Source organism: Coffea arabica, chromosome 1e (assembly GCF_036785885.1).
Source record: "Coffea arabica cultivar ET-39 chromosome 1e, Coffea Arabica ET-39 HiFi, whole genome shotgun sequence".
Taxonomy (NCBI): domain Eukaryota; kingdom Viridiplantae; phylum Streptophyta; class Magnoliopsida; order Gentianales; family Rubiaceae; genus Coffea; species Coffea arabica.
The window spans coordinates 48,286,116-48,312,670 of record NC_092311.1 but is presented as its reverse complement, the minus strand read 5'-3'; the positions used below and the strand labels follow the sequence as shown (position 1 = coordinate 48,312,670).

General features: G+C 37.2%; 1 protein-coding gene, 1 long non-coding RNA gene and 2 pseudogenes across 2 annotated transcripts; 2 read left to right on the top strand and 2 right to left on the bottom strand.

Annotated features, from left to right (window-relative positions):
* Positions 1 to 8,786: 8,786 nt before the first annotated feature.
* On the top strand, positions 8,787 to 10,198 carry LOC113689743 (WUSCHEL-related homeobox 3-like). The gene is made up of 2 exons (XM_027207506.2): positions 8,787 to 9,185; positions 9,735 to 10,198. The coding sequence occupies exons 1-2, from the start codon at positions 8,817 to 8,819 to the stop codon at positions 10,011 to 10,013; spliced, it is 648 nt and encodes a 215-aa protein (XP_027063307.1). The 5' UTR covers positions 8,787 to 8,816; the 3' UTR covers positions 10,014 to 10,198.
* A 3,716-nt stretch (positions 10,199 to 13,914) lies between these two features.
* Positions 13,915 to 18,207, bottom strand: LOC140021560 (putative respiratory burst oxidase homolog protein H; annotated as a pseudogene).
* Positions 18,208 to 19,779: 1,572 nt separating this feature from the next.
* LOC140011348 (uncharacterized) lies at positions 19,780 to 20,797 on the top strand. Its single transcript, XR_011818554.1, has 2 exons — positions 19,780 to 20,307; positions 20,618 to 20,797. It is a non-coding gene; the product is annotated as an uncharacterized lncRNA (long non-coding RNA).
* Positions 20,798 to 21,670: 873 nt separating this feature from the next.
* On the bottom strand, positions 21,671 to 26,051 carry LOC140021556 (putative respiratory burst oxidase homolog protein H; annotated as a pseudogene).
* Positions 26,052 to 26,555: the final 504 nt, after the last annotated feature.

The window sequence follows — 26,555 nt, the reverse complement described above, 5'->3', positions numbered from 1 at the left end:
CTATGTATCAAAATGGATAGAAGCAAAGGCTACCCGAACTAATGATTCTCAAGTTGTTGTAAGATTTCTCAAATCTCACATTTTTAGTAGGTTCGGGGTGCCGAGAGCCATCATCAGTGATCAAGGTACCCATTTCTGCAATTGCACCATTGCAGCTCTCATGAGAAAATATGGAGTGCACCATCGTGTGAGTACAACATATCATCCTCAGACCAATGGGCAAGCTGAAGTCTCCAATCGAGAGATCAAGCGCATATTGGAGAAAACGGTTAACCCCAACCGTAAGGATTGGAGCTTGCGATTGGATGATGCTTTGTGGGCATATCGAACGGCTTATAAAACGTCCATTGGAATGTCCCCATATAGGTTGGTGTTTGGTAAGATGTGTCATTTACCTGCGGCTATTGAGCATCGTGCATTCTGGGCAGTCAAGCAATGCAATTTGCATGCGGATAGAGATGGCGAAGAGAGAAAGCTCCAACTCCAGGAGTTGGAGGAAATTCGTCTTGAAGCATATGACAATGCACGTTTGTACAAAGAGCGTACCATGCAGTTTCATGACCGCCTATTGCGTGCGAAACACTTTTCCCCAGGACAAAAGGTACTCTTGTTCAATTCACGATTGAAATTCATGCCAGGTAAGTTAAAATCTCGTTAGATTGGACCATATGTGGTAGTCAATATTTTTCCCAATGGTGTGGTTGAAATCTAGAGTTTAGAGACTAATAAGAGTTTTACGGTTAATGGTCATCGTTTAAAATCGTTTGTTGATGTTTCAGACATTGGCACTTTGGAAAAGGTACACTTGATAGTTCCTAGCTATGCCTAATTGCTCACTGTGAAATCGTCTAGCCAAAGACGTTAAAGAAATGCGCTTCTTGGGAGGCAACCCAGGGCCTCCATTTTTTTTGTTATAGTTCTCTTTCGTTTTTCGTTGATTTTGGGTTGTTTTGTTTCATTGCAAGTGTTGGGCAGAAGATTCTGCCTTATAAGGCGTGGTCACGCCTTACAGCAACTCTAGTCCACTCTGGGGACACAGGCTTGGATTGAAGACTTCCGCTTCCATCTGAAGCAACGCTACACCACACCACCGTCAGAGGCTCCACGCTGCCAGTCCCTGACACCTCCTCTACCATGGTATTTTGCTGCAATTTTTATTCATTCAGGGAAGTTTTTTTTTGCTCATTTCACTTGACTTCAACTTTTCGTGCTTACATTGAGGACAATGTAGACTTTAGGTGTGGGGGGAGTAGTCTAGCTTTTCCTTCTTACTGCTTTTCCTCCTTAAAAAAAAAAAAATTACCATGCCTTTTGGATTTTTATGGTTAGCGTTGATAAGCAATGGCTAGATTTTCAAATTTAACTATTGTTACGGTTTTAGATGATAATATGTAAATATGATATGGTAAAATTTTAGGATGTCTCTCTGGTAAACATTTGAGATTTTGTGACTCTGGCAATTTCTTTTGGTTAATTTTTCTAGGCATTGTAAATATTTTTCTGATATTTTTATGTGAATTGGTTCAACTATTAATCTTAGTTCTCCATGTTAAGGAAATGAAGCAGGCTTGCATGATTTTAATTTTACTTGGGTGTTTTTTTGTGAATAATATTCGGCTATACTCCGCTGGTTATCATTGACTAGTAACCGGGGGTTTTCACCTAAAGTGTCGATTTTCGCGTCAAAAAATAGCGATAACTATGAGTATGTGGTCTTTAAGCGGTTAAAGTTGAGTAACCGGGCTCCTTCATTGGAGAGATGTCGGAGTTCGTGTCAAAAGACTTGAATGGCTCAAGACTAAGCACTTCCTTCAAGAAAAAAAAAAGGAAAAAGAAACAGAAAAAAAATGAAAATGATGAAAAAAAAAAAGTATACGAGCATGAAAGTATGTGAATAATTGTATTGCCTGCGGATCCATAAGTCTTTATGTTGAGATTTTGCTTAATAGTTGGACCAGTTATTGAAAAAATGTTGGATGGATATTTTCTATTCTTAGATTAGTTAGTCTGGATTTGAAAGAGTCGTTGGTTTTAAAAGCTAGTTGGAGAGTTATCTCGTAAAATTTGTCATCAGTACTTGACAGTTATCTAAATGATACATTGGTAATAGTTGCTTTGATTAATAGCCATTGCTTTGAATTCAACTGCTGCGAAAATGTTTGCTCGCTTAGTTGTGTATTTAAAGTTTGAAATGCTTGAGGACAAGCATTGTCTTGGTGTGGGGGAATTTGATAGGGATATAATTATGCATTTTATTTGTGGTTATTTGGTCTTAATTTTGGCAGTTTATTATGCAAAGTATTGGATTTCTGCTCATAATTGGTATTTGTGTTAATTACAGGCAATTGGTGATAAAAGTGATAAAAAAAAGAGCAAATTCCAGAAGACTAAGCCTTCTCTGGCGTGCCCACGCCAGACAACGCAGAGTTGCGTGAAAAAGCCGGATTGCAGGTCCTATTCCTGGGGCCACCGCCTTTCCTTGGAGCCATACTTTAAACTTACGTGGGATTAGGAAATAGAATTGGAAGATGACTTTTGGTAACAATCCAATGGGGGAAAAGGAAGCAAATTGTTTGAAGAAACCCACCTATTATTTCGGCTAGCAAAAAGGAAACGGCGGCGCAAACAATAAAAAGAAGACAGCAATAGACTAGGGAGGGATCTTGGACTTGGACTTTTTCTCTGCTTTTGTTTTCTTCGTTGTTAGGAGACTAGCGGCGAAAAATCTTTTACTCCTTCTTCAATTTACAAAACTCCATGAAAACTTTGATTGGCTTTGTTGTCATGACTATACGGCAAGGCTAGATCGTTTATCTAGTTGAGGAATAAATCGAGGATCGGGACACCATAACTGTGAGATCGTTTTAATTGCTTATTTTTAATTTATATGTTCATGGGTATTTGATTATTTTCTATTTTTTCCCTGAGTTATTATTGTTTAGATTTATTGGATAATTAGGCCTGTTATTCGATTGTCTAAATAATTGATAGCCAATTAGGATGTTGGCGCGTCGCCTTTAAGCATCTTGATTAGTGGCAAACGAGACAATTGCACCGCCTCGCAAGCGGTCTAATTTGGATCGTGGGGATAATTAATCTAGCCTAAACAAATCCGTATATGTGTTTGTCATCTAGAATTGGGTCTTTCTAATTCCTAATACTGTGGCTACATTAAATCCTGTGAGCATTTCTGGGGTTGTCTACTCACAAGAGGGTAGTTTATGAGCGTCTCTTAACTACCATAAAATTAAGGAAAGATTAGTGGTTGGGCGCGTCGCTTGACCACTATAACCAGTTTATTCGTGAGTATATGAATTGTCCCTTGTATCTGTGATCAGTTGTGTGTTTGGATCCCAAGATTAATTCCTTGATTAGGTTGTTTTAATTAATTGTTATTTGTGTAATTTGGTTCCCGCTATCTTACTCAACTTTGAATTTCAGTTTTTATTCCTTTTTAATTAGTTGATACTATTGCTAAAAATTCCCCCCCATTTTCCTGTGTGATTTGCCTACCAGTTCCCTGAGGAGACGACCCTACTTGCCCTGTTTACGAATTAAATTTGAGATTGTGTTGGTTGGCAATTAGGCTGTTATTTTTAACTTTATTTTTGGAGGTTTGACACCCACCACAACCTTGTACTGGTTTGATTAGGAAATTGATTACCCAACTTTTGTAAAGGAGCATCTTTACCATTTCGCGCAGAATTTCATGAAAAAGGAATCGATATTCGCACTCTCATTTTAATCTCTTATACTCTAAGTTACTTAGTAAATACTATACTTTCCAGGAATGCGAGAGACTAATTTAGGAGTGCAAATGCCGCTTCCTCATCGAAATATTAAATGCACACATCTTGTTATCAAAATAGCAAATTAACCACTATCAATGGTTGCAAAAAAGAACTCTATATGCATTTATGTTTGTCACATAAACTTGGTCTAATAACAAACAATAAGCATGGTAGATACCTGAAAAGCAAAAGTTGCTCTTCATTAATTACAAATGCGAGAGTTGTAGTTTAATATACATCGAGTGGTATAGGGAAAAAATAATACAGCACTGAAGATTAAAAAAGATATTTTTTCAATTTTTAGCTATAGCCCTATCACGGTAAGTGTAAACATCAACAAATCATGCACAATGGGAATGGGAAGGAAATCGAGACGATGGAAATTTCCAATCATTTCTTGAGAGATAATATAAAGCTGGTTATCCCCCAGCTTTTGTCTGATTTGTTATATTCTTGAATACTTGAAGTTGACAACTGGCTATCTTGAACCATTCAGGTGGACCCCAACTCCAAGAGGCCCTTAGCCTTAATACAGTAGCATAGTACAGGGAAGTGTTTCCTAAGGAGTGACTGATGTTTACAAATTTCTTGATCTGGGATGAACAAGCAGGCAAAACTGGTAAGCTGATGATGTCAATGTTGGCCCTAATCATTCACGGAATTAGATTACATGCATTCAAAAGAGGAGACCGTTTTGTTCACATAATTAATTGGTAGAGCAGCGTTTCCTGTTCATCTAACAGTGCAGTCAAACAGACAGTTTGAGTTTGATACCAGTAATTTTCAGCTACTTTATCGTGTTATGTTTTGAAAGAAACTGATGATCGACAGGAAAATATTGCAGAATGTTTTATAGATGTTAAGTCATGATTGCTTAACCCTCGTAGCCGGGTTCCATCTCAATTGCTCTAATTCAGAGCTAGCGGTCATAAGTAGCAAGTGCATTTTGTGTAAGAACTTCTGCAATTAATTTATGATCTCAAAAGCATGTTTGGACATTGACAGTGATCGGAGTGGAAATCATCCAAATTTTTATCTTCAAAAAATGCATTTCTTTGTTTACAAGATAGGATCAATGCATACAGCTTTTTGGTAACTCATTATCACTCTTTAGGGAATGCTAGTAAGTAGTTTAGCATTTGACATATTCATCAAAAAAGGAGAGAGAGATGTACTCCTTCACATGAGAACAGGAAGATGTACGTTGCAATTACCATAAAGCAATGTGGCCGAGAAGTGGCATCTTTGCGAGCATGGAGAAGTGACACACAGTTTAAGCATTAAAACTAGTGAATCATTCCTCAACTTTTTTGGTTTGTACGCGTGAAACATAACTCGAGATGATCATTTGAAACTAGACACTAAAGCAATATGAATTTCAATTTAAGATATGTTTTAACATGCAAGAAAGGACGATTAAAGGAAACATTTATCAAAATCAGAATGGATTGATAATGATTTCTTATGTAAAGAGGTAGATTTAGTCTCACCATTTGGATGCTGTGAGAAAGTTGTATTCGCAAGGAAATAATCCCCTGCTCCCCAGAGTTTTGAACATCAGAGCTTTCGACCTTCTATTGATTATTACTATCCAAAAACTTCTAGCTATTATTGTATTCTCAAAGTTCATTTTATTCCCTTGAAAGAAAAACAGAAAAAAAAAAAAGAAAGGTGGAAAAGGTTCACTTTTTTTTTTTTTTTTTGGTAGGAGGAAAAGGTTCACTTAGTTGTCCCTTGAGGAATGGATATGGCCTGTCAGCTTGGACAATAAAAGCAACTACCACAAAATGAAGTAGAAATTATAATTGGACGGCTCAATGATCAATATGGATGTGCTAAGTTATTATTATACAGTCAGTTTAGCAGAGGATGTGAAGCGAACCACCATAGACAAAATGATGGGATTCTGAGATTACTGAAGCTGAATGGAATTAATAATAGTGTGTTTTTAGACTGTTCGTCGATCCGTAGTCCAAACCCAACTGCAGCACTAGTCCTATTGCTCCTCTTTTCGCCGTGAATCACAAGCTGAACACGCATACACTGACACTTAGATTTTGGACCAAAAGTATTGCCATTTCCCGACACTAGCTTCTTGCATGACCCTCATGAGCAGCCTTAGCAGACAAAAACCCAGTTGAAACCAAAGTCATCAGAAATTAAACCGACAGTTGGAACTTATAAAAGCTCTACACTTCATCACATGGTCCATCTTCTAACAGCACTTAATTTTGCTTCCAAAACTTGTAGTAGTCCTTGTAGTTTGTGCAGTGAGAAGCTTGGACAATGTATAGAATGATGTTCCAAGTAAAATGCACCAGAGATAGACAACTGGACGGGTTTGGGACAGGGGAGCTCCCTTATCCCCCGTTCCCCGCCCTATGCTACAAAAGCTTGTTTACTTGCTTCGGCAGCATCTCCTGCTTCGTTTATCTCCACCCCTGCACCTTGCCAGCGGCCACTAGTATTTTTTTTGGTTAACTTTATATTCTTTACATTTATAAAACTAAAAACCATTTTTCTAAATATTCTTTTGAATTTTTTGTAAAAATTTTAGTATGAAATTAAGGTTAAATATCATTTTAACATTTTAATTTCTTCTATGATGGATACTATTTAGTGTCTAAATCAATAGATGTTGCTTGTTCATGAACAACAGGCAATGCATGGAAAAGAAAATTAAGCAGTCTAACTTAACAAAAAAAATACATCCTTTTAAAATGATAAATAAACAAGAAAGAGGATGAACAAGAAATAACATATTATGTATTTTACCCGAATGAATTCTTATATTACTCATTTTATAATGTAAATGTATATATAGCTAGATATATATTATATGTATACATTTACATGTATTGATTGTAGGTGGGGAATGGAGGGTGCCTTCCCCCGTCCTATTAAAGGCAGGGAGGAAAACTCCCAATCCCACCTCCTCCTCCCGACTCGCATCTCCCATACCTCATTTCTCCTTTCCCGGACACCTACTTCCGTTGTCATTCTTAAAATGCATTTTGTTTGGGCATCTCATATGTCTCTTTTTACCTGTTATGAGTTACTCCTATGAGCCCTTTTAGTTGTTCAGTGACATCCATTATTAGGTATAATAGCACCAATGAAATAAGAATGATGATTTAAAGTAAATTTATCATTAGACCCGCTTATATTCTTCTCTAATTACTGAAGATCTTACAAATCTGTTAAGCAAGGAACTAAATCCGTATTATACATTATGAGTGTGTAAAGTTTTATAAGATGAAAATTGAGTATGGAAGGCTTTGAATTTAGTCCTTCCCTTTTGTTAAAACTCCATTTTTTTGTCAAAAGTAGTTTATACTTCATTGCTAACTTGATATTACAAGATCAGCTACAAAAGGGTTACTACCCAACAGATCATTTTGTGCGCTCTCTTTGAGCCATATGAAAAAATTTCCTTCCCAATCTACATCTCTAACAAGCTTAACAGCAAATTTTGCTAGATTGTGTGCACAATTATTGCCTAGTCTATTAATAAAAAAAATATATATACATTTATCAAACAACCCTTTCATTTTTTGAATGTCCTCTAGTAAGATTGCAACTCTGGATTCCTTGACGTTCTCTTCTCCGATCATGTCTACTATGGCTTTGATCATGTTAAAGCTCCATTTGATTGTAGTCATAATAAGAATTCAACGGTGTTAGACCGCATATAAATGACATCATAATTAACAGCGATTCACTCCATGAAAAATTTCAGTTGGTTGATCATGAGATCTTGTTTTACAACTCTCGACCTGGCAGCGCTAGCAAGCAATCAGCTTTAAATAGGTTGCTTAGGTTTAGAGATATAGACATTAACATGAAAGTGAGTTAAAAATGTCAAGTGCACATGATAAGTACGTTAGCTCGATGCAATCGATTATGCTAATGATTATCGTTGAAAAATCAAAGAGGAAGCATATTGCATAGGGAAAACAAAGAGAATTATCACTTGTTTTCTGTTCTTAGCAAAAGGAAGACAAGGACATGTACGAAAAAGTGTGGATCGCACTTTCTTCTCTAGTTAATTGCTGTCTTCGAATATAACTGTAGCATTTCGAAGAAAAACAAAAAGGCAGTAGCAGTACTGAAGTTCTTCAAACTTCAAACCCTTTTGCATTAAGTTAAAGAGAAGAAAAAGTTAGCTGGTGTATTGAATTTGTCTGCCCGATCTGTTGCATCCAACCTGCAGATGTCTACTCCAAATTCTGTTAAAGAAGTAAATAATGCGGTGATGATGACGAAACCATTCATGCGAGCTCCCCAACCAACCCCGTAATGTCTTTTCTCATTCAACCAGCCCGATCGTGTCACTTTCCCTCCCGTGTGGGCGGGTGTGCATTCTCTTACTGAAGACCTTTTCCTTTATGAGGGAGAGCAAGAGAAACTAACTGTAGAGTGTAGATACCATAATATAGCACACCGTGTTATCTTTGTGAAATGGATAGAAAGGAACTTGATACATTTCCATTCAAAGTCCCTTACATATTATGATTTCTTGTAAAGTGTTAAATATGTTATTTTTGTCGCTATTAAGTTACATCCACCTTAATTTAATGACAATCGAAAAATACCACCATACATCATTGTAAAATAATTGTAATGAAGAAAATATTGGAACGCCTCTCAAATTGAGTATAGGTAGAGACATTAAAATAAACCTAATAATAGCTGTAGTTGTGTGCTCTGGGATTTCCCCTAAAGCCTAACCATTGCCAGAGATTACTATGAGTACTTAGTATTGTAGCCAAATCATAGCTACAAGTTGTTCGGGACTATTGCTATAGCAACCGTCCTGAGCCCTGCGGCCCTATTCTCTCAGACATTAGACATCAGCATGACAACTTTGGATTTGGACACTGTTACTTCCTCGCCATGATCTGACGCTCTATCGCTTATATCATCTGTACTTTTCTCTCCATCTATTTATATCCTAAGTTGGAGCCCCCAAGTTTCACACAAATCAGTGCGGCATTGCAATTGTACCAAAAAGGTGAAAAAAAAATGTCTCCATCAAATTCAACCAGATGGTGTCCAACCCCAGAGCAGCTCATGATTTTGGAGGAAATGTATAGAGGAGGCATAAGAACACCAAATGCTTCTCAAATACAAAGGATCACGGCCCACCTTTCTTTCTATGGCAAAATCGAGGGGAAGAATGTATTTTACTGGTTTCAGAACCACAAAGCCAGGGAGAGACAGAAGCTAAGAAGGAAACTGAGCAAGCAACTATACCAACAACAACTATTACAGGAGCAGCTGTGCCTCCATCGATGCCATAATCAAGAAAACAAGTTTCTTAGCTCAAATGAATCTCCTCCTCCTGCTCTGCATCAGCTATCCCTCGACAAGTCAGCTGATTATCTTCATCCGGTAATCTTAAATCTAAACTAATTTCATCATTTTATTTTTATTTAGACGGCTGAAAATTAAAATGCATGTAAGAGCTAAGCTAGTGGGCAGGTTTTAAGTACATTAACAGCAGCACAAATTCCAAATAATTTTTTTCCTTTCTTATTTTTTTAAGTGGTGTAATAGTCATATCTTATGGTATTTCCGACATTCTCGTTTACTTAGAGTAGGACTAGAAGACATATTTCTTGACTCCATTAAAGCAAGGTGACCTGTAACGCAAGTCTTTTAGTTTTTTTTTTTGTTTTTTCTGGCTATTCCGTTTGGGAAAACTTGGATCCTCGGTCCAAGTCCTAATACAAATTCATGGAAGTACCAAAAAGAACAAACGAGGTTCTGAAGATTGTAAAGTTAGGCAAATTTTCAGCCTGCAACTATGTGTGCCTGGATCATGCATGCACGCTAAAAATGTTCTTAGGCCTTCTGGATCTGTGTCGAATGAATTGGATTTGCTATCCAGCCATCAACAGATAAAGGAAGTAACTAATTGGTTATCTTTAACACTAACAGGGTGGAGTTGGCAGTGCAGCAGCACATATGACCAGCTGCACATGGAAGAGGGATCCTCCAAACATGTACGAATTGCAAAATACTAGCATGATGAGAAGTTATGGTGATGATTGGACGATGATGATGTTGAAGATGAGAGACGCGGGTCCTACTCATTATCCCTCTTGCTGCAGCAGTAATAGACCCCTGAAAACCCTAGAACTCTTTCCCATCACAACCCAAAATGTCAAAGATCATCAGGCCACCACTTCCAACCCTAGCCGTAACTCATACTCGTGAAAGTTGGAAAAGGTATCCCATATATGTAATCATGGCACGTCTTGCCTAACTTCAATGGATCACATGTAACAGAATAATAAAACGGGCAGGTTGCTTAATTCTGTGTATTTCATTGAGAGTTAGCTTTAGGTACGGCGTGTGATGGATGACATTTATGGGATACCATTTTCATGACTTATGACTTATGTACGATAATATCTTATCTCTTTTATTTTATTCCTATGTTGGATAAGAATGGAGATAGAGATGAGAATAGTATAGGCTATAGGCTTGAATTTTTCATCTTCCAGTGAGTACTATTACTTTGTTTATCGTGTTGCGTGGTTTCTGTTACGTTTTCCTGTGGACTTGGAATTGTCTGAATTGTCTAATTTGCGGTAAATGGTATTCATGCAGTGCTTACTGACCTTTGAAAATGTTCACCCTGCCCTGCAACTACCACTATTTGATTGTATGCGCGGGACTTGTTTACTCGTACTAAACTAGATTCTGCACAAACTGGATCCAGCTTGTCTTATACTACTATTCTTATGTATAGCTGCTATGGCTCAATTTCTGTCCTGCCATAGAAGTGTAGAAGATGTGACCATATATATCAGGCTTTGTTAACTAATATATCCATGGGAAAATAGACTGCTGGACAAGTCAATGCATGCACATGCATAATCCACAGATTGCAGATAGGGGCATGATAAAAGAAAGGGATAATTTCATAAACCTCCCCTAAGGTTTCTGATAATTTCAACCATCTCTCTTCAGGTTTGAAAAATTACACTTACCTCCCTTGATGTTATGAAAAGATTACGATAGCCTTGACAAATCTACAAATTCTAAGTAAAAAGTGGGTGTAAAGAATAAAAAATCGCATCTTGCAAATGTTTCTTTAATCAAAAGCTCCAACCTCAATCTATTATATTTAATTCAATTCTTAAGTTATTTAAATGAACTTCTTACTTAATTTATAAACAGCCGACTAGCAAGGATGTATTTGTTAAAAATAGTTTCTTCACGATTTACTTAGCAAAGGGGGAAAAATTGATGCCTTGAAACATGGGCTAAATTTTTTTGCAAAGAACTACCTTAAAGTTTTTTTTACTTTGCAAGTAACGCTAATATTTGATTTCTTTTTCATTTAATTTATTTTTAAATTAAATAGAGGCAATATAGGATATTCATTAGACTTTTTGTGCTTACATTACCATTTGTTAACAAAACATACTTTCTAGGGGAAGTTTCTACAATTTTTCAAATCTCAAAGAAGGTGATTGCGATCATTACAAAAAAAAAAGTTATTTTTTTGAAATTATCCCTAAAAAAAAAGAAAGTTTTTTTTTAGTTGCAATTGAAATATGTTTTTTACGGGTTAATTCCACTTTGCACCCTTCAATTATATTGAAATTTCTACCTTAGTTTCTAAACTTCAAAACGGGATACTTTAGCCCCTTAATATTAATCTAAGAATTAGTCCTACTTAAGTAAAATGGTTGATAGAAGTGAGATAAATTTTATACTTAAATAGGATAGATTTTATATGTTAGGGACTAAATTGAGACAGATTATATTTTGAGAACTAAAGTAGAAAAAATTGCATACTTTAGGAACTAAAGTGTGATAGATTTTATACTTTAGGATTTAAAGTGTCCCATTTTAAAATTTATGAACCAAAATAATAATTCGAGTATAGTTGAAAAGTGTAAAGTAAAATTAATTCATTTTTAAGCTGCAATTGGAATGAAGCTTACATGGAAAAAAATTTTAAAATTAATATTATAACAGGTTTTATGTGAGACAAAAAAAATAGTAGAAAAACATATATATATGACGCAACGAAAAAATTTTCACGGAAAAATGGTCACACTGTCACACCACTCTGCATTTAGAATGTCGATAACCATATAGAGGCTCCCTACTTTGGAATCAAAACTTAGGGTCTGAGTCTAGCAAATTGGTGAGATTTGAAAAGGGATCTAGGAGTAGAAGATGGAAATTCAATAGAAGAAGGAATTCTTCCCATTAATGGTGAAAAGATAGATGCTTGTGTGTGGTGACTGTTTGGCGTGAAGTACATCTCCTGAAACGATGATATGAAGGGTGGAAATGGATCAGCCTGGATTTCGTGTGACACTTCGAGGCTTGGTGGGAACAATACGTTGCACTATAGTTTTCTCTTGGGGCATGTCCCAGCGGGGATCATTTTTGAGAATCCCTACTACTGCTGGGTGAAGAATATCTAACAAGAGAAAAACATAAGAGATAGCAGATGGCAATAGGATATTCCTTCCAAATTATTATTGTGTTGCATTTAATTTTCACACTGTTATTTTCATGTTTTGTAGTAGCAAAAAGCAAAATGATCTGACTCTTTCTTCTGATCAGTATCCATCTGAGACATTGTCGTGTGTCTCCAGCTTTGAAAGGTCAATTTCCACATTTTCCCGCACTATCATATCGTTTCCAAAGTTTCTTGACAGAGGTTGTGTAAAAATAAAATAATCATAAAAAGAGTAGAAGTTACCAGTAGACATTTACTAATTAGCATGACGAAACTAATCGGAAAGTGAAAAAGCTTGAAAAGGGACTCAAGTGGGCAGTCTTGGTTGACTGGATTCTTGACTCCGATCGGTACGTGGCCAAGTTTAGCTGCTTTTCCATATAAATCTGATTTAGCTGCTTTAAAGTTTTCATTCGAACCAAACGGACCAGTGGCAAAAATTCTGCAGCCGAGGCAAAAAGGAACGAATGGGTTAAGAAATAAGAAAAACGGAAGGGTTCTATCCTGTAGGAGCACATCCGACTCCTCTCGTGGATGAATTAAAGGTCCATTTGCCCTAATACGTGTATTATTTTTAACGTAGAATCATAGTAATTTCAAGAAATATGAATGATAGTATAACTATTTCTGAACGATATAATAAATTTTTAATACTTTGCAATTTATTATTATATATGACTTGTGCACTTCTATAATCAGATGTTTTATTCGTTATCGTTACCATAGATCTTGTATTGTATATTAGCTACTGCTAATATAGACTTTGTACATATTTGTTATGTCAAAGATAAAAGTGGAATTTTTTTGATCCGCACAATTTGAACTTTGATTTTATTGACCAATTGTGGACCAATTATCAGCCCTTTATCCAATAGCAATCAAGAAAACTATATACGAATGCTGATTAGATTGTACAAGCCTGTGGCCAATATTTCAAAACATGGAAAGCATCACCCAGGCGAGACGAGGCCTGTTTCCAGTCAGAAAAAGACGAAGGAATAACTATGCACGATGGTATCTTCCCGGCCCCCTCCCCTTGAAAATAGGTTTTATGCTATAAAATTCTGAGATACAGTACGATGTATAAAGTGAGGATTGACCAAAACGATTGTATCAATTGCTACAAGGAGCTTGTTATATGTTGTATGATTTGAGAATTGACCAAGAAATATTATATGAGGATTATTTTCTTGAGGAAGTAGTATTATATGGAAAATAGTGTATTTTTGAACATTTTCTTGAGGATTATGGATGGTTTTCATACTTTCATTGGGGTAGCTGGGTATGCCTAATTCTACTTGGAGTGGAAACAGAGACCGAAAGTTCAATGGAGTGATTACGATTAAAATTTAAAACTTGAAAGCCTTTGCAATCCATTGCCTGAGGGCGGATGCCCGTACGAGAGCTACTACCATCAAATCTGCAACATAGCAAAGGCTTAATAAAAACTAAAAAAAAAAAAACTCAACCAAAATCAATTTGACTGCCTAACTAAGTTCTGCATCTATATACGTCTTCTGTATCGTGAAAAAAAAAAAGAAAGATGCATACAATATGACACAGTATGGTATGCCATTGGACATGCCTATTCAGAATATATATATATAATAATAAGACTACAAAATTTCTCTAGAAGTTTTCCTTGTGAAAATGGAAGCGTGTTGTCGTTTCTAAGCTTAGTTTATGGCATAGTTGTTTGAGTGTCTTTGTAAGTGCTGAACTTCCACAGTAGAAGACTCCTGCAACAATCCATCATTTGGCAATGAGAACAATCTTTAAGCCCTGACAAAGCTGGAATCATCAGTTGGAAGGAAATGGATGACATCAACTTACCAATCCGTGCGGATGGATTTTGAGTTGCCAAATCAGTGAACACTTTCCTCCAGTTTGGTCTTGCAAAATGCGTCTTAATCTGTCAATATATTGTGTCAGAAACCAACATTAAGTTTATTGCGGGAAAAGCTTTGTGGAAATTGTATGTTTGGACGTGAATACCCGACTTTCTGAGACAACATCAACTCCATTCTTGGCATGCAGCAGTGACTGAACCATTGAGATTAATGCTGATCGAGCATCTCCTTCTTCATATACACTAGTCAAGTAGTTATGCATTTCTATGACATGCTGAAAAAAGAGTTCAGTTCGAGCAATCTTAAGAAAAGGGAACTGAATAATTATGATCTTTTTTAGTTTCTATGTGACTTACATGATCATCATACTCTGCTAAGTCATCCATGACTCCCTTGAACCATTCAAAAGATCCTTGCTCGCGTGTTAACCAGTAAAAGTAGGCTCTTTTAGGACCTTTCTTTCTTGCTAGTAAGTCATCTGCAAGGTCCTGCAATAGTTTATTTTTGTTTCATATGTTCATCCGGTATGATTGTCCTCTCATTCTTGAGAAAATTTAATCAAAGATTCAGGAGCTTGATACTTACTAATTCAACTCTATTATTTAGAATGTCTTTTATAATGCTGATGAATGGTGTCGCTCCAATCCCCAGTCCAATGAGAAGAAGGGTGTCATATTTCTTGTAATTTTGTGCAGGTGCTCCATAAGGTCCTTTGATCAAGATCGTTGGGAACCTATACTTAATGTAAACATAATATTAGAGGTGACATATTTGAGCAATCTTAAGATTACTGAATGGGATTTACATGCTCACCCTGCTTGTGATTGCTGAGGAGTACCAGAACGCGCCCGTGTTTCCAATCTTACAAGGCTTCCCGTTTTAGCTTGTGCATCTTGAGGTTCACAGGCCTGCGCACGAGTGCCTCAGAATAAAGAGAGAAGGAAAATGAGATGTAAAAACAGACGATTGAGCAAGAAGGGTCTATGTATGCTTCTGCCATTCTTTAAATGAGAAAGAAGAGCACAAGGACCGATCAACTGATCCTGTGACCCTGTGGCTGAAAAAGAGGTTCAATGTTTGTGTTGCCGGTAAAAATTTGCCGACTGTACTCTGAGTTGCACAAAACTTAACCAATTTTTCTAAACAGGAGATCTCGTAGATGGTTTGATGGGATCAGATCACCTGAACTCGATTCAGAATAAATAAACGGTGAGGAAAAAGGAATAAGTATTACCTTCTCAAATGTGTTTTTGAGCTCCGTAGTCCAGTCTCCCAGTGCACGTATGTGGACACTGAGATAGGGATCATCAGGTGCAGATGTGATGGAGAATGGATGCCTGAAAGAGATAAATGATAAATCATGTTATATATTGCTAGGGCTAGATGGAAGATCATTGAAAAATTCCTGCTTGCTTTACCACTCAAAAGGTGATATATCAGGACATTTGACAAAAAGGTACATCCCACTTTTGTACTTGAATCCTACAGGTTTGCTCATGTATAGTGCTAGAACATTTCCTGTATATATAACAGCCTGCATACGAGATGCATTAGTGAATTAAACTTATTCTTGTGAATTTGAAGGAAACTAATGGAACAAGGAAGACCAACCTTCTCTATGTCCACCTGGTACTTGTGGTCATACATTGTGAGAATTCTTTCGCTGGCATATATGAACATTGGGACAGCAAGATACATCCATGTCTGCACCATAAGGACATCATACATAATTCCACACCTATGAGAGGTTTTAACTAGAACATTGTTTGATGAGAATATTGGTTTGTATTTAGCCTCATGCAGAAATTTACTACTGGAGATTGCATTTTCAGCAGATCAATACGGTTAAAATGAGATATTTGATGGGGGAACTAAATCTGTTTTCGGTGCAAAGTGGAACGGTCATCCTTACAAGTGAAATTCATCAAAATGTAATTACGACCTTGCTGAGTTGAGAATGAATTGGAAACTTTTTTATCTCTCGCATTATCAAAACTTATATCTTTGAAAACCATTCTTTAATCATTAAACATTGAATTCCAGAAACCATGCGAATGTACCGTACCACTACTGGAAGCTATATATGTTCTTCTGACTCTCATTCGTCTACCTCCGTCAGAAAAAGTGTTCAGGAATTAGTAAATAAGGGAAAATCAGCATACCGTCTTTCGATACCATTCGTTAGAGAAGATCAAGAAGTAGCCGTGTAAGATCAAGAGGATGTAGACAATGGCCAGTAGATGATGCGCATACCAGAAGGAATTGAACCCTGCCAATTTGTCGAATGGATGTGGCAGTTTTACAACATTGCGCCTGAATGAATGCAACGCTAGCGTGAAGGAGAAAGTCATCATAAACACCATCATAATTCCGGTTGCGCCAGGGGTACTAAGCGTAAGCTCAAAATAAGTAGGTTGGTGGTAGTTAAAGACACTTCCATATATATCGTTGAATGTATCACTTGGACAACTTGATAATCTCACCAAATTGCAACTCAAATGAAACACTACATGAACAAAGGTTCCTACTGCAATTGCTAGAGCAATCAATTTGTGGAAATTGATATTGTCATCGAAGGGGATCACGGTACCAAGGAATGTTTCCCGTAGCGTTGTAAGAGTTCTCCTGCATACTGGAAGGAGTATCAGAGCCATGTTAAACTTCAGAGTCTCAGCAGCACCCTTAGCCATGCAGACACAATATCCCAACACTTGGAATGTCGGTTTTTTTCTATATTCATGAAATTTATAAGCAAAGAGTGCCAAATTCACACTCAACCACAATGTGACCATCCATATTCTCTGCCAGTTCTCATGTATTTTCCCCGAGATTTTTAGGACAAATTTGCTGACTCGAGTTCTATATCTTTTGGGAATCATGGTCTTCGCCAGCATTAGCGTCCTCTTCGAAATATCTTTACCATCTTCTGAGCTCACCATCCCTTTTAGTAAAGTTTCTAGTTGCCACATCTGTTTATATTCGCCGTGAGACACAGGCAATGAAGTGGACAAGAGAAACAAGGAGAAGAAGATGAAGAAGAGGTTTTGGTTTTTTTTTTTACGTCCTAACCTCTATGTATCCCGTGTGGTCAGGATCGAGCTCTTCCATGATTAGAGCAGCATATGTTGCAGCATGAGTCTTAAAGTTGGACAACTTATTTGCTGAGGCACTCATTACTAGAATCTTTTCCACAAGATATGAAGCAGTTTGATCCATGAGAAAGGATGAATTTGCATAAAGATAAAAACATTTTGGTACATGTTAACTTGTTACCTCTTTGACCTCATCTTCTGATAGCCTGCCATCGCCATTCTTGTCACACCTGCAATAAAAAGGCCACATCTAATCATTGGCAAGTGTTATTGTTATTTTTCTTAACATCCCTTATGTTTCCTGCTTCGAGAACCTCAAAACTGTCTTACATTTCAAAAAATATATGTAGCCGTGCATCAAGGTCTGGATTTGTGATATCTTCCCAAAATTTTCTTAGTTCCTCCTTGACTATACCATTTTCGGGGTTGATCATCCTCCGCCTGGCCAACGTATCAAACAATTCACCCGCAAATTCCTTACTCTCTGCTGCCATCCCTTTAACAAGGAAAATGCAAAATATGTAATCTTGGCTTTCATCCTCGAACTAGCACAAAATCAGCTTAACAAGAAGAGATGTTTAAGAAAAATTAAATACCAATGCACACCCCAAATTTGTCTCTAAAAATCCTCCCATTAACCCCATTCTGATAGAAACGTCTCTCGATTGCTTTCCATGCATCCATTTCCTTCCCTGTGTTAATCCTGTCGAGGAATCGTAAGCCATTAAGCCCTCTAGCAGCACCTGATTGTGTCCTTGTCAAAATGGGGGAGTTGTTGCCAGGAACTCCATTTCTCTTCCTCAAATTGCTTATTTGCCTCTCAAAAGATGTTTGATTTGTGTTTTTCGGTATGGAGCCTGGCTGATCACCATCATCATCGGGCACATCAGCAATACTATCAATTTCAATGCTCTCAAGAATCCATTTTGCCGATCCCCCTTTAGCCAATTCTGTGCGGTCGATTCGTCCCATATCTTTTTTTTTTTCAACTTCATAGGGAGCTGTAGAATCTGAATATATGGTTGCAGGAGACATGTAACAATGGAGGAAATCAAGAAGGAATCAGATGGAGAGGCATCCGGTTGCAAAGGTGGCAAAGCTAAAATTAGTTATTTCAGTTGAAAACTTGGCTGTCAGGCATTCAGCTTTCCCTTGAGAACACCAGCTCAGAAAATGTTATGGGAAATGTGTAGAAGCATTTGGCCAAACAATTTCTCTCACCTCCACCATTGATTTGTCCAGAACTAGTGATTAACATCTTGCACCCACGACATATAATTGACTTGGTACGATGAGATGGATCGACATATGTCATTAGTTACAAAAAAAAAAAGAATATTTTCCAAGCCCCTGCACCAATTATTTTACAGGCATGAAAATGCAATCAGAAATTGTTGAAAAACATTAGATGCAATAAGTTCTTGCCAGAAAAATAACAATGTCTGTTTTGGACATTTTAGGCAAACTTTCTAATCATTCTACAAGAAGTTTAGGGGTTAGAATTCCTTGGCCTCTTTTTCATTTCCAAACAATGGTTGCCAAAATGTAAAATTACTCGCAAAATTTGATTATATGTTGCAGTAATAGATGGGGAGGTTACGAGGATACTAGCTACAACAGGGATTTCTTGCAAATATCTTTTTTTTTTTCAGGTAAAAATATGAAATTTTAATTTACAGGCCTTTGATGTACATTTTCGTTAAATAATTGTGTACAGTGCTTCCACTTTCAAATTCTTTGGATTTCAATTCACAATATAGACAAGTCATGTCCCTGATAACATCTTCTTAAATGTTTCGGAAAAAAAAAATTAATACACAATCTGAGATTCCATTTCGGATGTAAGTTAACATAACCATATTCATTACAAAATAGAAAAAAAATATATTGAATTTAACTATATCGAACCATTGATATTGAAGTCATTTATTGGTAATTTGTAGAGACTTTCATTTTTAAAATTGGATTGTTGAAAAGCCTAAGATTTAGTCATCACTACAAAATAAAAGATATAATTATTTTGACAAATAATTTACAATCCAAACAGACTCGAAAAGCTAACTTTAAGAAACTCATCATTTTACAAAAGCTTGGGGCAATAGGTAGATTTGTAATTCGTTTCAAAAAAAGGAAAAAAAAGAAAACAAAAACTAGACTTGTTGAAATATAGTATTTAAAGTTTAAAACTCAAAATGAAATTGATATTAGAAGGAAAATATGAATGAAGAAATCTTTGTCGTAAAAATAAAAACCTAGTTTAAATAAGAAACATGAAAATTTTTTCGAGATAGAATATAGGAAAAGGGTAAACAATAAAAAGAGGTACACCAATTTCTTCTTTTCATAAAAGTTTGCACTCTTTGTTATTTCTCATGTGTTTTTTTTGTTCTTCCACCATCATGAAGATAAATATTTTTACAACCTTAATCAAAACAAAAACTTCCATACTTTAGTACATTTTTCCAAGAAAACGATGTCAAAATTTTTATTAAAAAATGCTAATTCATTTAGTCTTGCAATTTCTTAGGCCCCACCAAAGCAACGGTCCCAATTAGAATTTCTTCCCTGCAGAAACCAAACCGCGCTCTCTCTTTCCCACTCCCTTCTCTTCTCAGTTCTCTCCCACCTTCTCTACACACACTACACACACTACCTCCTCACGAAAACACCTCTTTTTTCCTTCTCTTTCTCTTTACCCCCAAGACCTTCTGCAAAGTGTAAAAGAAACACGTCTCCCACTTCCCCTTCCCTCCTTCCCCACTCTCTTTCATGCCCTTTTCAGTCTTTTCACTTTGCTCCCCAATCGGACGGCTCGGCCCAGTCCACACACTCGTCTTCTTCTTGCTCTTCCCTGTCGTCCCACTCTACACCCGCTCACACCATAACATACCCACTCCCCTTCCCTTCCCCACCCTCTCCGTCCCTTTCTCTTTCTTCTTCTCTAGGGTTCCCACTCTTATTATATTTTGTTCTCTCCAAAAAAAAATCTCTCTCGCCTCGCTTCTCCTGCTTTCTTCTTATCATAATTCTCTTTTTTTTTTCCAGTTGGCCTGGCCTCGAGTCCATCGACGACATCTCAGGTATGAGTTTGATCCAATCTCACCTTCTTCTTCATTTATCTATCGTTGTTTTTATGTTCATTCCTGCTCGTTGGTTGAAGAAAGATTGGAATTTTCTTTTATTGGTTTGGAATATGTTTTAGTATTTGGATTGTTTTTGGGTTTCTTGACACGGGTTTTGTGAATTAGAATGTGGGTTGCTTTTATTTTTTCGGTTTTAAATTTTTTTTTTTGGGGAAATTAATGTTTCTATGCATTTTTTGTAGCTGGGTGATGGTTTAGTTGAGAAAGTTCTAATTTTTTGAGTTTTGTATTTTTTTAAATTTGGTAGGGGCTTATGTGTATGTTGGTGGTATTGAATGGCGATTGAGAAGAATAACTTTAAGGTTTCGAGATTTGATTCAGAGTTTTCGCCACATAGTAGAGATACTAACACTATGTTGTCAAGTGAGGATGAGGAGTTTCAGAGGCGAAACTTGAGTGCTGTTGATTCTGATGATGATGATGAAGATGATGATTTTGATGACTGTGATTCTGGGGCTGGCTCGGATGACATTGATTTACTTGAATTTGGTGAAGCTGGGGAGGAGTTTTGCCAGGTTGGTGATCAAACCTGCAGCATTCCAGTTGAGTTGTATGGAATGCTGATTAGATTGTACAAACCTGTGGCCAATATTTCAAAACATGGAAAGCATCACCCAGGCGAGACGAGGCCTGTTTCCAGTCAGAAAAGGCCGAAGGAATAACTATGCACGATGGTATCTTCCCCCCCTACGGCCCCCTCCCCTTGAAAATAGGTTTTATGCTATAAAATTCTGAGATACAGTATGATGTATAAAGTGAGGATTGACCAAAACGGTTGTATCAATTGCTACAAGGAGCTTGTTATATGTTGTATGATTTGAGAATTGACCAAGAAATATTATATGAGGATTATTTTCTTGAGGAAGTAGTATTATATGGAAAATAGGGTATTTTTGAACATTTTCTTGAGGATTGTGGATGGTTTTCATAGTTTCATTGGGGTTGTTGGGTATGCCTAATTCTACTTGGAGTGGAAACAGAGACCGAAAGTTCAATGGAGTGATTATGATTAAAATTTAAAACTTGAAAGCCTTTGCAATCCATTGCCTGAGGGCGGATGCCCGTAGGAGAGCTACTACCATCAAATCTGCAACATGGCAAAGGCTTAATAAAAACTAAAAAAAAAAAAAACTCAACCAAAATCAATTTGACTGCCTAACTAAGTTCTGCATCTATATACGTCTTCTGCATCGTGAAAAAAAAAAAAGAAAAAAAAAGATGCATACAATATGATACAGTATGGTACGCCATTGGACATGCCCATTCAGAAAAAAATATATAATAAGACTACAAAATTTCTCTAGAAGTTTTCCTTGTGAAAATGGAAGCGTGTTGTCGTTTCTAAGCTCAGTTTATGGCATAGTTGTTTGAGTGTCTTTGTAAGTGCTGAACTTCCACAGTAGAAGACTCCTGCAACAATCCATCATTTGGCAATGAGAACAATCTTTAAGCCCTGACAAAGCTGGAATCATCAGGTGGAAGGAAATGGATGACATCAACTTACCAATCCGTGCGGATGGATTTTGAGTTGCCAAATCAGTGAACACTTTCCTCCAGTTTGGTCTTGCAAAATGCGTCTTAATCTGTCAATATATTGTGTCAGAAACCAACATTAAGTTTATTGCGGGAAAAGCTTTGTGGAAATTATGTGTTTGGACGTGAATACCCGACTTTCTGAGACAACATCAACACCATTCTTGGCATGCAGCAGTGACTGAACCATTGAGATTAATGCTGATCGAGCATCTCCTTCTTCATATACACTAGTCAAGTAGTTATGCATTTCTATGACATGCTGAAGAAAGAGTTCAGTTCAAGCAATCTTAAGAAAAGGGAACTGGATAATTATGATCTTTTTTAGTTTCTATATGACTTACATGATCATCATACTCTGCTAAGTCATCCATGACTCCTTTGAACCATTCAAAAGATCCTTGCTCGCGTGTTAACCAGTAAAAGTAGGCTCTTTTAGGACCTTTCTTTCTTGCTAGTAAGTCATCTGCAAGGTCCTGCAATAGTTTATTTTTGTTTCATATGTTCATCCAGTATGATTGTCCTCTCATTCTTGAGAAAATTTAATCAAAGATTCAGGAGCTTGATACTTACTAATTCAGCTCTATTATGTAGAATGTCTTTTATAATGCTGATGAATGGTGTCGCTCCAATCCCCAGTCCAATGAGAAGAAGTGTGTCATATTTCTTGTAATTTTGTGCAGGTGCTCCATAAGGTCCTTTGATCAAGATCGTTGGGAACCTATACTTAATATAAACATAATATTAGAGGTGACATATTTGAGCAATCTTAAGATTACTGACGGGCATTTACATGCTCACCCTGCTTGTGATTGCTGAGGAGTACCAGAACGCGCCCTTGTTTCCAATCTTACAAGGCTTCCCGTTTTAGCTTGTGCATCTTGAGGTTCACAGGCCTGCGCACGAGTGCCTCAGAATAAAGAGAGAAGGAAAATGAGATGTAAAAACAGACGATTGAGAAAGAAGGGTCTATGTATGCTTCTGCCATTCTTGAAATGAGAAAGTAGAGCACAAGGACCGATCAACTGATCCTGTGACCCTGTGGCTGAAAAAGAGGTTCAATGTTTGTGTTGCCGGTGAAAATTTGCCGACTGTACTTTGAGTTGCAAAAAACTTAACCAATTTTTCTAAACAGGAGATCTCGTAGATGGTTTGATGGGATCAGATCACCTGAACTCGATTCAGAATAAATAAACGGTGAGGAAAAAGGAATAAGTATTACCTTCTCAAATGTATTTTTGAGCTCCGTAGTCCAGTCTCCCAGTGCACGTATGTGGACACTGAGATAGGGATCATCAGGTGCAGATGTGATGGAGAATGGATGCCTGAAAGAGATAAATGATAAATCATGTTATCTATTGCTTGGGCTGGATGGAAGATCATTGAAAAATTCCTGCTTGCTTTACCACTCAAAAGGTGATATATCAGGACATTTGACAAAAAGGTACATCCCACTTTTGTACTTGAATCCTACAGGTTTGCTCATGTATAGTGCTAGAACATTTCCTGTATATATAACAGCCTGCATACGGGATGCATTAGTGAATTAAACTTATTCTTGTGAATTTGAAGGAAACTAATGGAACAAGGAAGACCAACCTTCTCTATGTCCACCTGGTACTTGTGATCATACATTGTGAGAATTCTTTCGCTGGCATATATGAACATTGGGACAGCAAGATACATCCATGTCTGCACCATAAGGACATCATACATAATTCCGCACCTATGAGAGGTTTTAACTAGAACATTGTTTGATGAGAATATTGGTTTATATTTAGCCTCATGCAGAAATTTACTACTGGAGATTGCATTTTCAGCAGATCAATAGGGTTAAAATGAGATATTTGATGGGGGAACTAAATCTGTTTTCGGTGCAAAGTGGAACGGTCATCCTTACAAGTGAAATTCATCAAAATGTAATTACGACCTTGCTGAGTTGAGAATGAATTGGAAACTTTTTTATCTCTCGCATTATCAAAACTTATATCTCTGAAAACCATTCTTTAATCATTAAACATTGAATTACAGAAACCATGCGAATGTACCGTACCACTACTGGAAGCTATATATGTTCTTCTGACTCTCATTCGTCTACCTCCGTCAGAAAAAGTGTTCAGGAATTAGTAAATAAGGGAAAATCAGCATACCGTCTTTCGATACCATTCGTTAGAGAAGATCAAGAAGTAGCCGTGTAAGATCAAGAGGATGTAGACAATGGCCAGTAGATGATGCGCATACCAGAAGGAATTGAACCCTGCCAATTTGTCGAATGGATGTGGCAGTTTTACAACATTGCGCCTGAATGAATGCAACGCTAGCGTGAAGGAGAAAGTCATCATAAACACCATCATAATTCCGGTTGCGCCAGGGGTACTAAGCGTAAGCTCAAAATAAGTAGGTTGGTGGTAGTTAAAGACACTTCCATATATATCGTTGAATGTATCACTTGGACAACTTGATAATCTCACCAAATTGCAACTCAAATGAAACACTACATGGACAAAGGTTCCTACTGCAATTGCTAGAGCAATCAATTTGTGGAAATTGATATTGTCATCGAAGGGGATCACAGTACCAAGGAATGTTTCCCGTAGCGTTGTAAGAGTTCTCCTGCATACTGGAAGGAGTATCAGAGCCATGTTAAACTTCAGAGTCTCAGCAGCACCCTTAGCCATGCAGACACAATATCCCAAGACTTGGAATGTCGGTTTTTTTCTATATTCATGAAATTTATAAGCAAAGAGTGCCAAATTCACACTCAACCACAACGTGACCATCCATATTCTCCGCCAGTTCTCATGTATTTTCCCCGAGATTTTTAGGACAAATTTGCTGACTCGAGTTCTATATCTTTTGGGAATCATGGTCTTCGCCAGAATTAGCGTCCTCTTCGAAATATCTTTACCATCTTCTGAGCTCACCATCCCTTTTAGTAAAGTTTCCAGTTGCCACATCTGTTTATATTCGCCGTGAGACAGAGGCAATGAAGTGGACAAGAGAAACAAGGAGAAGAAGATGAAGAAGAGGTTTTGGTTTTTTTTTTTACGTCCTAACCTCTATGTATCCCGTGTGGTCAGGATCGAGCTCTTCCATGATTAGAGCAGCATACGTTGCAGCATGAGTCTTAAAGTTGGACAACTTATTTGCTGAGGCACTCATTACTAGAATCTTTTCCACAAGATATGAAGCAGTTTGATCCATGAGAAAGGATGAATTTGCATAAAGATAAAAACATTTTGGTACATGTTAACTTGTTACCTCTTTGACCTCATCTTCTGATAGCCTGCCATCGCCATTCTTGTCACACCTGCAATAAAAAGGCCACATCTAATCATTGGCAAGTGTTATTGTTATTTTTCTTAACATCCCTTATGTTTCCTGCTTTGAGAACCTCAAAACTGTCTTACATTTCAAAAAATATATGTAGCCGTGCGTCAAGGTCTGGATTTGTGATATCATCCCAAAATTTTCTTAGTTCCTCCTTGACTATACCATTTTCGGGGTTGATCATCCTCCGCCTGGCCAACGTATCAAACAATTCACCCGCAAATTCCTTACTCTCTGCTGCCATCCCTTTAACAAGGAAAATGCAAAATATGTAATCTTGGCTTTCATCCTCGAACTAGCACAAAATCAGCTTAACAAGAAGAGATGTTTAAGAAAAATTAAATACCAATGCACACCCCAAATTTGTCTCTAAAAATCCTCCCATTAACCCCATTCTGATAGAAACGTCTCTCGATTGCTTTCCATGCATCCATTTCCTTCCCTGTGTTAATCCTGTCGAGGAATCGTAAGCCATTAAGCCCTCTAGCAGCACCTGATTGTGTCCTTGTCAAAATGGGGGAGTTGTTGCCAGGAACTCCATTTCTCTTCCTCAAATTGCTTATTTGCCTCTCAAAAGATGTTTGATTTGTGTTTTTCGGTATGGAGCCTGGCTGATCACCATCATCATCCGGCACATCAGCAATACTATCAATTTCAATGCTCTCAAGAATCCATTTTGCCGATCCCCCTTTAGCCAATTCTGTGCGGTCGATTGGTCCCATATCTTTTTTTTTTTCAACTTCATAGGGAGCTGTAGAATCTGAATATATGGTTGCAGGAGACATGTAACGATGGAGGAAATCAAGAAGGAATCAGATGGAGAGGCATCCGGTTGCAAAGGTGGCAAAGCTAAAATTAGTTATTTCAGTTGAAAACTTGGCTGTCAGGCATTCAGCTTTCCCTTGAGAAGACCAGCTCAGAAAATGTTATGGGAAATGTGTAGACGCATTTGGCCAAACAATTTCTCTCATCTCCACCATTGATTTGTCCAGAACTAGTGATTAACATCTTGTACCCACGACATATAATTGACTTGGTACGATGAGATGGATCGACATATGTCATTAGTTACAAAAAAAAAAATGAATATTTTCCAAGCCCCTGCACCAATTATTTTACAGGCATGAAAATGCAATCAGAAATTGTTGAAAAACATTAGATGCAATAAGTTCTTGCCAGAAAAATAACAATGTCTGTTTTGGACATTTTGGGCAAACTTTCTAATCATTCTACAAGAAGTTTAGGGGTTAGAATTCCTTGGCCTCTTTTTCATTTCCAAACAATGGTTGCCAAAATGTAAAATTACTCGCAAAATTTGATTA

Bases quoted from the DNA above. Each gene is read 5' to 3' on its own strand.
- LOC113689743 (XM_027207506.2), top strand. From the start codon at position 8,817: ATGTCTCCATCAAATTCAACCAGATGGTGTCCAACCCCAGAGCAGCTC. The intron at 9,186-9,734 runs GTAATCTTAAAT...TAACACTAACAG, and splicing joins CAGCTGATTATCTTCATCCG to GGTGGAGTTGGCAGTGCAGC.